The sequence below is a fragment of the Osmerus eperlanus genome, unplaced genomic scaffold (assembly GCF_963692335.1).
Source record: "Osmerus eperlanus unplaced genomic scaffold, fOsmEpe2.1 SCAFFOLD_519, whole genome shotgun sequence".
Taxonomy (NCBI): Eukaryota; Metazoa; Chordata; class Actinopteri; order Osmeriformes; family Osmeridae; genus Osmerus; species Osmerus eperlanus.
The window spans coordinates 1-12,500 of record NW_026911410.1 but is presented as its reverse complement, the minus strand read 5'-3'; the positions used below and the strand labels follow the sequence as shown (position 1 = coordinate 12,500).

Below are 12,500 nucleotides of genomic sequence, written 5' to 3'. Positions count from 1 at the left end.
TGCACTCTTATGCACAACCTTTGTCTCTTAATTAAATGCCTTGTGATTAAAAGTCCCAACCTGGGAGTGTGCATGTGTGTGTGTGTGTGTGTGTTAGTGATGGGCGTGTGTGTGTGAGTGGTGTGTCTGGGTGTGTGAGTGGTGTGTGTGTGTTAGTGATGGGCGTGTGTGTGTGAGTGGTGTGTGTGTGAGTGGTGTGTGTGTGTGAGTGGTGTGTGTGTGTGTGTGAGTGGTGTGTGTGTGGTGTGTGTGGGTGTGTGAGTGGTGTGTGTGGGTGTGAGTGGTGTGTGTGTGTTAGTGATGGGCGTGTGTGTGTGAGTGGTGTGTGTGTGTGTGTGTGTGTGTGTGTGTGAGTGGTGTGTGTGTGTGTGAGTGGTATGTGTGTGTGAGTGGTGTGTGTGTGTGAGTGGTGTGTGTGTGTGTGTGTGAGTGGTGTGTGTGTGTGAGTGGTGTGTGTGTGGTGTGTGTGTGTGAGTGGTGTGTGTGTGAGAGTGGTGTGTGTGTGTGTGTGTGAGTGGTGTGTGTGTGTGAGTGGTGTGTGTGTGTGAGTGGTGTGTGTGTGGTGTGTGTGTGTGAGTGGTGTGTGTGTGAGAGTGGTGTGTGTGTGTGTGTGAGTGGTGTGTGTGTGTGAGAGTGGTGTGTGTGTGTGTGTGAGTGGTGTGTGTGTGTGAGAGTGGTGTGTGTGTGTGAGTGGTGTGTGTGTGTGGTGTGTGTGTGTGAGAGTGGTGTGTGTGTGTGTGTGAGTGGTGTGTGTGTGTGTGGTGTGTGTGTGTGACCTTCAAGCCTCTCTACTGGAGCCCCCCCAGGTCCCTCTGTCAGTGAGCGGCTCACAGGCATGACTGGCCATGGTTATTTATGATTAGCGTCTCACACACACACACACACACACACATATTAGTTTTCCAATTCTGTATTCCTTGAGCTTCTATCTTTCACAGTAGCAGAGTGTTGTGTGTGTGTGTGTGTGTTTTAACAGCGCTTCACGCATAACGCAGGGGGGCATTCACCTGCCTCGTCGCCTTGGTGATCAGGGACATACACACAAACAAAGTGGACATGGAGATGAAACAATGACGTGTGTATTCACACAGACAGACCCAACACACTTCCCCACACACACCACACACACCACACAGAGACACACAGAGACACACACACACACACCACAGAGACACACACAGACACACACACACACACACACACACACACACACCACACAGAGACATACACAGAACCAAGACACACACTTGGTCATCTTGTGCAGACATAGAACAGGAGCCCCAGACAGCTGAAGCCTCAGACAGCTGGAGCTGGGGTCTGCAGACGGAATGATTTACTCTGCTGTCTGCACACGCTCACTAATTCTCTCTCTCTCGCTCTTTCTCTCTCTCTCTCTCTCTCTCTCTCTCTCTCTCTCTCTCTCTCTCTCTCTCTCTCTCTCTCTCTCTCTCTCTCTCTCTCTCTCTCTCTCTCTCTCTCTCCTTCCTACAGGCACGTGGGTGACGTTCGGGGGTCAGATCACAGACGAGGTAAGACACGTAAGCCCCCGTAACCCAGCCCCCGTACCCCAGCCCCCTCCAGCCTCCCTGGGTTGCCTCTGATGGCTTCACCCTGCTCCCCTGCCATGTTCCTGTCTCTGGAGTTCCACTAAAGTCAGAGTCCAGAGTCCCAAACACCGCTGCGGGTCACATCTCTGTTCAGTTCTGTCTTGTTCAGAGCGGTAATGCACTTGAGTGCGTCTGTGGTTTTCAGCCGGAGGTCTGTGATTCAACCTGAGTGGAGGAGAGGGGCCTTCTCATCCACTTCCACACAAACACTTCATCCTCTCTTCGGCACAGTGTGCGTCTCTGGGTGTGTGTGTGTCTGTGTGTGTGTCTGTGTGTGTTTCTGTAAGTGCGTGTCTGTTCGCAAACAAGAGTGCCTGTGACCCAAAGGGAGGTGAAAAGCTGGACTTGCGTAACTGTTGAGGGCTTTGCCTCCAGTGTTGACCATAGCTTGCCATCTCAGTGTCACCTACCCTATGTAAACTCTGCAGGCTCTAGATGATACAAGCAACATGGATGCCCTGGTACAAAGTCACTGCCATGCCATGCTTCACAGCCAGACCCCACGCCCCGAGTCGAGAGGGCTGTGTTCTAATCCTTTGTGTGGATAGACCCGGTAGTCTGTTACACACACGTACATGGGAAAGCCTGGGAAGTCTAGAATACACACACACACACACTCACAAACTCTACCTAACAAGCCTCCAACAAGCACAAACTTTCCTATTTCATGAGTCAGTGCTGCGTCATCTTTCTTGAGAGAGAGTGTGTGTGTGTGTGTGTGTGTGCGTGAGATGACTGCACGCCCTGTCCTCAGTCCCTGCGCTGCCAGCCTCAGGTCAGAGCGCTGCCTTCTCTGTCCAGGCCATGATGTTATGACTGTTCCTCTCCTCCCCCGCCCCGAACAACCCGCCCCGCTTGACATTTACAGCGGACTACCGTCGGCCATTTTGGATGAGTAACGCATTGCAGCTGGGGAGCCTGATGTGATCCCTGTGAGACAGGCGGGGGAGAGGGGAGGGTTAGGGGGGGAGGGGAGGTTAGCGAGGGGGAGGGGAGGAGGGGAGGAGGGGAGGGGAGGAGGGGAAGAGGAGGGGAGGAGGGGAGGAGGGGAGGAGGAGGGGAGAGGAGAGGAGAGGGGGTTAGGGGGGAGGGGAGGAGGGGAGGGGGGGAGGGGGCTAGGCTGTTGAAATAAGTTGAAAAAGAGGAAGCATTCCGGGCAGCTTCGGGTCATGGTATGATGGTGGCACCTTGGCTTCAGTTCCTATTTTATCCTCAGTGTATAATGGTATGTGTGTGTGCACGCGCATCAGTCCCAAGGTCTGTTCTGTGAGAGTGGAGAGGTCAGCCGTAATTTGATTTTTTAATCGCTCTGAGACGTGTTTGATTATAAAGGGGTGAACAAGTTACCACATCACTGCTCCAAGAGACAGGAACGCTCCTCTCTCTCCCTCTCTCTCTTCCCGCTAACTTTTTCTCTTTTGTTCTGTCCCCATCACTTTATTTACTCCTTCTTCAGAATCACATCTTGAACTGCTTCTTACTCAGGTACACTTTCCCTCTCTCACGGTCACCAGCCTTCACACCTCAATAGCTTTCTCTACTTGTTTCTCTCCATGCCTTTAATCTTCATTTCTCTACATCCCTCTCTCCCCTCTCTCTCCCCTCTCTACATCCCTCTCTCTCCCCTCTCTACATCCCTCTCTCCCCTCTCTACATCCCTCTCTACCCTCTCTCTCCCCTCTCTACATCCCTCTCTCTCCCCTCTCTACATCCCTCTCTCTCCCCCTCCTCTCTCCCCTCTCTACATCCGTCTCTCCCCTCTCTCTCCCCTCTCTACATCCCTCTCTCTCCCCTCTCTACATCCCTCTCTCTCCCCTCTCTTTACCCTCTCTACATCCCTCTCTCTCCCCTCTCTTTACCCTCTCTACATCCCTCTCTACATCCCTCTCTCCCCTCTCTCTCCCCTCTCTACATCCCTCTCTCCCCCCTCTCTCTCCCCTCTCTACATCCCTCTCTCCCCTCTCTCTCCCCTCTCTACATCTCTCTCTCCCCTCTCTCTCCCCTTTCTCTCCCCATTTACTTTATGCCTTCATCTCTCTCTCTCCCCTCTCTCTCCTCCACTCTCTTTCTCCTCTACCCTTTCTCTGCATCTCTCACTCCATCCCCTCTCTGTTTTCTTTCTTCCCTTTGTTTTTCATAGTCTATTATTCCTCGTTTATTCCTGTGTCTCAGAGAGAGAAAGAGAGAGAGAGAGAGAGAGAGAGAGAGAGAGAGAGAGAGAGAGAGAGAGAGAGAGAGAGAGAGTCTGGGAGACGATCCAGCTAATCTTTCACTTTTTCTTAAGTAGTGTGTTAATCTCCTTGCTTTTGAAACACACAGTTACCTTCACACACACATGTTCACAGACACACACACATACACACCCAGCCAGCAGGTCAGGTGTTGGTCCAGCTTGCCTCTGCAGTGTTGACGAGAATAGAAACACACACACACACACTGCCGCAGAGAAAAAACGATTGCAAATTCACTTAAAGCCCCGTTGCAATAAAGCCATAAAAGGAAATTGAATCTGGGAACAATTCAGGCTGATGATATATGAACCTCAGTCTGCGAGAATCAGGATAAGGTTGGCACACACACACACTCACCCACCCAGTCACACACTTACACACACACAGACTTCGGGGAAACTGAAAGGCTAGAACTGAATGGAACTGAATGTATCTCCTGGTCCACTAGGGTATTGTTGTGGAAAAACATCACACTGTTGTAAGTATGAGGATGGGTAATGATTATGGATTTATATGATTGAAAATGAACCTCTTAATCATTTTTTCACTCTGAATTCTAATAAACACTTTGCTTCAAACTTTGCTGAGTTTCAGTGCTGTTTCAAACTTTGGATATTGGTTAAAAACAAATATTTTTCATGACAGTATAAGACTTAAGTTAACGGGTCATCCATAACTTCAAGGGTTCTCCACTCATGTTCTATATCAGTAGAACCTCCAGTCAGCCTGATGTTTACAGGCTGGAGTGGTGTTCTGTCACGTGCGTACAGAATGTCTGTTCACTGTCCTCTCAGTCTAAACATGGTCTCCAGAATATGACCACTGCTACCATTCATCCACATACTCATCAGAGCCAACCCTTCACTGGTGTGACAGTGTCTCAACCTGGAGAACTAGAAGTCATCTGATCTCTGACGTGTGTGTGTGTCTCTCTCTCTCTTTCTGTGGGTGTGTGTCTCTCTCTCTCTTTCTGTGGGTGTGTGTGTGTCTCTCTCTCTCTTTCTGTGGGTGTGTGTGTGTGTGTCTCTCTCTCTTTCTGTGGGTGTGTGTGTGTGTCTCTCTCTCTCTTTCTGTGTGTGTGTGTGTCTCTCTCTCTTTCTGTGGGTGTGTGTGTGTGTGTCTCTCTCTCTTTCTGTGTGTGTGTGTGTCTCTCTCTCTTTCTGTGGGTGTGTGTGTGTGTCTCTCTCTCTCTTTCTGTGGGTGTGTGTGTGTGTCTCTCTCTCTTTCTGTGGGTGTGTGTGTCTCTCTCTCTTTCTGTGGGTGTGTGTGTGTGTCTCTCTCTCTCTCTTTCTGTGGGTGTGTGTCTCTCTCTCTCTTTCTGTGTGTGTGTGTGTTCCCAGGTGGCTGAACAGCTCATGACCATTGCCTATGAGAGCGGGGTGAACCTCTTTGACACAGCTGAGGTCTACGCTGGCGGGAAGTGAGTCCTCCACAGTGAATTCTCACTGTACACACACACACACACACACACACACTCAGTAGGCTTAGCTGGATTACAGAAGGCAGGGCCGGTCCTTCCTATAGGCGACATAGGCAGCCGCCTAGGGCGGCATGAAGACGGGGGCGGCATTTTCCGAAGTGCATCCATTAACTAACCCTCCCGCACTACCAGCAGAGGGCACCAACCGCCCCACGTCATATGTGTTGCTGTGTTTACAGGGCTGAGGTCATTCTGGGCAACATCATCAAGAAGAAGTGTTGGAGGTAATATCTGTGTTCTGTGTGTGTTGGTGTGTGTGTTGGTGTGTGTGTTGGTGTGTGTGTGTGTTGGTGTGTGTGTTGGTGTGTGTGTGTGTGTTCTGTAGCAACCCAGGGGACTTGAAGGCCCGATTCACAATGAAATAGGTCTCGTAGACATTTGGCGTTAACAAAAATTGTCCTTTAATAACGGATGTCAGGGTAAGGGGTAGTGGGACAAACTTGAAATCAGGATTCTCCCCTCCTGGGTCTGTTGGCCTTCATGACTAAATGTAAATGTCCTGCGGGGGTTAAAAGCAGAGCGAGAGGTCAGTCTTTTCCAGCCAGTCTCTTTGCTGAACAACGCTCCTCCCTGCGGCCTTGGGCTGGCTCCCTTTATGCCCTCCCCTGATCACCTGATGGGCTGCAGGTGTGACCAGTGCCATGTGCCAATTGGCTACAGCATTTCAACAGGCAGATACCCTTCTGTGCCGGATTGGCTGGTCTGATTCCCCTTGTTTGCTCCAGTTCATTTGTTTTTTTCATTTTCTAAATCAAGACAAGGACGTAACAGGTGCTTTGAACCAGTACATGTCAACAGGTGATGTTCCTTCGCAAACATGAGAGCATACACACACACACACACACACACACACACAGAGTCAGCGCCACAAATGCCAGATGTCTCTAGTGTAGTTCTGAGGCATGGCGCTCCTGAGGGGTACAGAGAGGCTCTCCTGAGGGGTACAGAGAGGCTCTCCTGAGGGGTACAGCAGGGCTCTCCTGAGGGCTACAGTGGCTCTCCTGAGGGGTACAGTGAGGCTCTCCTGAGGGGTACAGAGAGGCTCTCCTGAGGGGTACAGAGAGGCTCTCCTGAGGGGTACAGTGAGGCTCTCCTGAGGGGTACAGAGAGGCTCTCCTGAGGGGTACAGAGAGGCTCTCCTGAGGGGTACAGAGAGGCTCTCCTGAGGGGTACAGTGAGGCTCTCCTGAGGGGTACAGAGAGGCTCTCCTGAGGGGTACAGAGAGGCTCTCCTGAGGGGTACAGTGAGGCTCTCCTGAGGGGTACAGCAGGGCTCTCCTGAGGGGTACAGTGGCTCTCCTGAGGGCTACAGTGGCTCTCCTGAGGGGTACAGAGAGGCTCTCCTGAGGGGTACAGAGAGGCTCTCCTGAGGGGTACAGAGAGGCTCTCCTGAGGGGTACAGTGAGGCTCTCCTGAGGGCTACAGTGGCTCTCCTGAGGGGTACAGAGAGGCTCTCCTGAGGGGTACAGAGAGGCTCTCCTGAGGGGTACAGCAGGGCTCTCCTGAGGGGTACAGAGAGGCTCTCCTGAGGGGTACAGAGAGGCTCTCCTGAGGGGTACAGTGAGGCTCTCCTGAGGGGTACAGTGGCTCTCCTGAGGGCTACAGTGGCTCTCCTGAGGGGTACAGAGAGGCTCTCCTGAGGGGTACAGCAGGGCTCTCCTGAGGGGTACAGTGGCTCTCCTGAGGGCTACAGTGGCTCTCCTGAGGGGTACAGTGAGGCTCTCCTGAGGGGTACAGAGAGGCTCTCCTGAGGGGTACAGTGAGGCTCTCCTGAGGGGTACAGAGAGGCTCTCCTGAGGGGTACAGCAGGGCTCTCCTGAGGGGTACAGAGAGGCTCTCCTGAGGGGTACAGAGAGGCTCTCCTGAGGGGTACAGTGAGGCTCTCCTGAGGGGTACAGTGAGGCTCTCCTGAGGGGTACAGCAGGGCTCTCCTGAGGGGTACAGAGAGGCTCTCCTGAGGGGTACAGCAGGGCTCTCCTGAGGGGTACAGTGGCTCTCCTCCTCTCCACCTTCTGAACTTCTCACGTACTCTCTTTCTGGAAGCTTCCAACATCCTCCAGCTCTATTATTGATTTGTCTAGTCCTATTTTCGATCAACGAGGAGTTGCTTTTAAAGTAACTCTCAATACACACACACACACCAAAGGCACCCCATTCCCCAATAGACACCACACATACACACATTCTAATGCATGTGTGTGTCTGTCGTTTCACGGTGTGTGTTGTGACGAATCGTTGCCTCCTGTTCTGTGATGACAGCAGGTGTTTTGCTTCTGTCTCCTGATTGTGACATCGTTCTGTCAGTTAGTCGAGGGCTGCAGGTGAATGCTAATGCGTTTCCTGCCTGGGATCACAGAACCTGTCCAATGTAGGTCAACTGGAGATTCAACAGCAGGACTCATTTACAGTCATTTAGAATGGAAACAATTGTGTGTGTGTGTATGGGTGTGTGTTTGAGAGAGAGAGAGTCAGAGAGAGAGAGTGAGAACAGCGAGATTATACAAAAGAGAATCTTAATTGAAGCATAAATCTATTTTATTCTTTCCTCCCCTCTCATCCTCTCTCTCACTCTCAATCTCCCTCTTTCTCCATCTCCCTCTCTTTCCATCTCCCCATCTCTCTCACTCCCCATCTCCCTCTCTTTCTCCATCTCCCCATCTCTCTCACTTTCCATCTCCCTCTCCCCATCTCCCCATCTCTCTCACTTTCCATCTCCCTCTCCCCATCTCTCTCCATCTCCCTCTCTCTCCATCTCTCTCTATTTCACTCTCTCGCCATCCACCTCTATCCCCATCTTCCTCCTCTCTCTTCCCCTCCTCCTCTCTTCCCCTCCTCCTCTCTCTTCCTCTCTCTACCCCTCTTCCTCTCTCTACCCCTCCTCCTCTCTTCCCCTCCTCCTCTCTCTTCCTCTCTCTTCCCCTCTTCCTCTCTCTACCCCTCCTCCTCTCTTCCCCTCCTCCTCTCTCTTCCTCTCTCTACCCCTCATCCTCCCTCCCGTCTCCTTTTCTCAGACGCTCCAGTCTGGTGATCACAACAAAGCTCTACTGGGGAGGAAAGTAAGTGGGCCCTCTCGTCGTCATTTACTTCCTTCTTGTCAAACCAGATGGAGTGTTTCTGCACCGGCCGTGCCGCACTCGCTCCTTGATATTAACATCTTGTCACAAAAGCTCCTTCTGCTGACTCGGCCTGTTTCAGTGCAAACTACATCTTTCCTTTAGAGACACACAGACACACAGACACACACACACACACACACACACACAGACACACAGACACACACACACACACACACAGACACACACACACACACACACGCACACACGCACACGCACACGCACAGACACGCACACGCGCACGCGCACACGCACACACACACACACACACACACACACAGACACACAGACACACAGACACACACACACACACACTGCTGTCAGGTTGTGTGGGGAGCATCGTACCACTGGGAGATGTGATAAGACAGGTGTCCCTGAGAGATCCCCGTTTCCCTCATTAAAACATCCCTCCAACCTTCTTCAGGCACTTGATCTTCTCTCGCCTGTCTCTCCTCCATCTCTCTCTCCCTCTCACTGTCTCTCTCATCCCTCCATACACACGTCTCTCATTCCCTCTGCCCCAAGCAGACACTGCCAGAGGACGCTACATGGTCACACAACCACTGAACAACCAAAACTACACAAGCACACGCCAGTGAAACTTAATCTCACACACACACACACACACACACACACACAGAGAACATTCTGGCAAGAAGGTGCAGACAAGGACAAAATGTATGATATAATTCCACCTGACACCAGCAGAAGGAGGCATTCACACACACCATTAGCTTTCCTTTTACGAAATAAATGTTCCTCGTGTAGGTGGTGATAGGGAACTCAGTGGGTGTCTGTTTGTCTTAACAGAGCAGAGAACGAGAGAGGCCTGTCAAGAAAGCACATTATTGAGGGTAAGACCTGATACACACAAATACACGCTAACATGCAAGGAATCAATTATCCTCTTTACATTTGTCTCTTTTCTCCCTCCGTCTCCCTCCCCCCCTCTCTCCCTCCCTCCCCCCTCTCTCTCTCCCTACCTCCCTCCCTCTCCCCCTCTCTCCCCCCCTCCCTCCCTCCCCTCCCCCCCTCTCTCTCTCCCCCCCTCCCTCCCTCCCTCCCTCCTTCAGGTCTGAAAGGTTCTCTTCAGAGAATGCAGCTGGAATACGTGGACGTGGTTTTCGCTAACCGCCCAGACACCAACACTCCCATGGAGGGTGAGTCAGCCAGCCAATCATCTCTCAGCTTTGCGACCGGGCGACCAATCACGTCTCGGTAAAGGTGACCTGTTCAGCCGGGCACAGTGCAGCTCAACTCCCTTGTTGAGCTCAGGGTGCTTTGTGACCTTGGCGATTTCCTTTCCTTTGAAAAAGCACATAATGAAGGAGAAATGCTGGGTGAAAAGGCCTGTCTGCTCTGTGAGCTTGACATGACAAGTAGGAGGGTGGATGAATGAGACCTCTGACAGACATGGGTAATCAGAAGCAGGGAACAGACTTTAGATCTTAAGTGCTGTAGCTGAGTGCTCTGTGGTAGACCCCTATTCTCTTAAAGACAGGATTGACTGCACACGTGTGTGTGCACACACACACACACGCACACACACACACGTGTGCACACACACATGTGCACACACACACACACACGCACCAAACTGGAGTTTTCTTTCTCCTGTCAGTTGAAAGCCCCCATTGCAAATCATCTCACATTAAGGGATGATCATTTCACGGTTATGATTATTCAAATGTCAAGTTCTCCCAAGTGGAAAAATATTTACTGATATTTTGAAGAAAAGAAGGGAGGGAAGACAGGCTGGGGATGAAAGATGAGAGAGAGAGGGAGAGATAAAGAGAGAGAGAGATAAAGAGAGAGAGAGAGATAAAGAGAGAGAGAGAGATAAAGAGAGAGATAAAGAGAGAGAGAGAGAGATAAAGAGAGAGAGGGACATGTAAAGAGAGAGAGGGAGAGGTAAAGAGAGAGAGAGGGAGAGGTAAAGAGAGAGAGAGAGGTAAAGAAAGAGAGGGAGAGGTAAAGAGAGAGGGAGAGTTAAAGAGAGAGAGAGAAAAAAAGTTTCAAAAGGTTACAAAAATAAATGTCCCAAAAAGGTTTAGAAAATGTAAAAAATATTTTTGATAAAAAGTTTTGAAAGGTTTGACTCTACTGAACTCTACTGTACTCTATTGTGCTCTGCTTTACTCTACTCTGCACAAGGGTTAATGTTGATCACTGTTCTCTCTCTCTTCCTCTCCCTCCCTCCCTCGCTCAGTCCCTCTGTTCTCACACACAACCTCTACATCTCTCTGGGTTGCAGATATTCTGATCAAATCTCTCTGGTACTTCTCCCTCCTTCACCTCCTTCTCCTATAGCTAATTCTCTCAGTTTTTCCCCCACTCCTGTGGAAGATTTTTCTCCACCGCAAGTATAACTTTAGTCTAGGTTTTGAATTTACATGTTTATTGGCCAAATACACTGAGAGGAGAGAAACAGCGCAATGTTGCTAAAGCTCTCCGGAATATTTATACGGAGAAGTCAGAGAAACAAAGCAGAGAAGAGTTCAACAGCTGCATGCCAAACGAGGCGGCATGGTAGATCATTCCAGGCATCCTTCGGTCAGCTCTCCTCCCGGCTCTGAATGTGTCTGGGGGAAAGAGGTCGATCCTCCGGCTCTGAATGTGTCTGGGGGAAAGAGGTCGATCCTAGCTACCAGACCAGCCCTCCTCCTCCGTAGCCTGGACACACGAGGCACGGCTTCAACAGCTGAGAACAGACACACATGCCAGACTCACCTTCAGTTAGCAAAGTGCCAACACAGGAATATGCAATCGGTAAAAATAATACAGTAAACGTAACAATTGATCATACTGTACAGCAATATTCAATACTCTAGCAGTAAGTAGTCGGGAGTCAGGTGGCTGAGCGGTTAGAGAATCGGGCTAGTAATCAGAAGGTCGCCGGTTTGATTCCGGCCGTGCAAAATGACGTTGTGTCCTTGGGCAAGGCACTTCACCCTACTTGCCTCGGGGGAATGTCCCTGTACTTACTGTAAGTCGCTCTGGTTAAGAGCTGCTAAATGACTAAATGTAAATGTAAGTAATAGTCTACTAATGGGGGATCAACACATGCAAATGGTAAATCCTTCGATTCGTCACAAACTCTCCATTCGTTCACCGCAATCTCCCACCACTTCACCTCCCTCCCTCCCTCCAGCTCCCTCTCTGCCTTCTCCCACTCCTCCTCGTTCTGTTCTCCATCCAGCACCATGGTGTTGTGGAACATGCTGATCCTTCTCCATACTTCCTGTCAACATTTCAAATGCAGCGGGAGAGAGAAAGAGAGGGAGAGTGAGAGAGGGGGAGAGAGAGAAAGAGAGGGAGAGTGAGGGAGGGAGAGAGAGGGGGAGAGAGAGAAAGAGAGGAGAGTGAGGGAGGGAGGGAGAGAGAGACGGGGAGAGAGAGAGGACATTGTATTGCTTATTCTGTGCCCTGTTATTTCTCTTGACATCGTGGTATTTACAGAGGTATCTTCGGCTGACAGGAGAGCTGTCCGATAACCCAGCAACCTGTAATTTTCTTCCAGTTCAATTTCAAAAAGGCGGATACTAAGGGAGGCATAAAAAGAGGCTTCAGATTCTTGCCTCACTCTCTCTCCTTCCCCTGTGTGTTTGGTTTGAATACTTGACAGTGCAGTGTTCCAGTTCTGAGCCTCTCACCACCTATGCTAGCGACAGGCAGATACAAGCTTTCTTTGGGAGCGTAATTAGCGCACATGCAGGCGTTTAAGATGATGACCTCATTATTAATTCACCGGTTTGAATGGGATCTGAGTGGCTTAGCGCATTAGCCTGTTGCTTATCAGCGAAGCATTAGACATGTTTTTTTTGGCCAGTGGGATAGGAGAGATAGTGAGAGGCTGGTTGGTTAGACAGGTGTTACGTAACCGTGTGACTGAAACACAAATCATCTCTCCGTGACGTGAGTCTTAATTCAGGTTAAGTCAAGCCGGGAGGAGATTACAGTTTCCTTAATTATTCCTTATCAATCATAATCTGTCTCTAACCCTGTGTGTTTGCTCTTCCTCCACTGTTGTTCTCAGTATTCATCTCCCACCCACATCCTGTCTTCCCCCA

The 12,500-nt window shown here is 50.5% G+C and overlaps 1 protein-coding gene across 1 annotated transcript in view; it reads left to right on the top strand.

The window, feature by feature from the left end:
* Positions 1–9,739, top strand: part of LOC134016052 (voltage-gated potassium channel subunit beta-1-like) — an 11,169-nt gene extending 1,430 nt beyond the window's left edge. Inside the window, exons 2-7 of the mRNA XM_062455473.1 lie at positions 1,492–1,529; positions 5,179–5,258; positions 5,498–5,542; positions 8,329–8,373; positions 9,241–9,284; positions 9,504–9,739. Coding sequence (XP_062311457.1) covers positions 5,194–5,258; positions 5,498–5,542; positions 8,329–8,373; positions 9,241–9,284; positions 9,504–9,652 — 348 coding nt within the window. The 5' untranslated portion in view covers positions 1,492–1,529; positions 5,179–5,193 and the 3' untranslated portion in view covers positions 9,653–9,739. The remainder of the gene's footprint in view (positions 1–1,491; positions 1,530–5,178; positions 5,259–5,497; positions 5,543–8,328; positions 8,374–9,240; positions 9,285–9,503) is intronic.
* Positions 9,740–12,500: the final 2,761 nt, after the last annotated feature.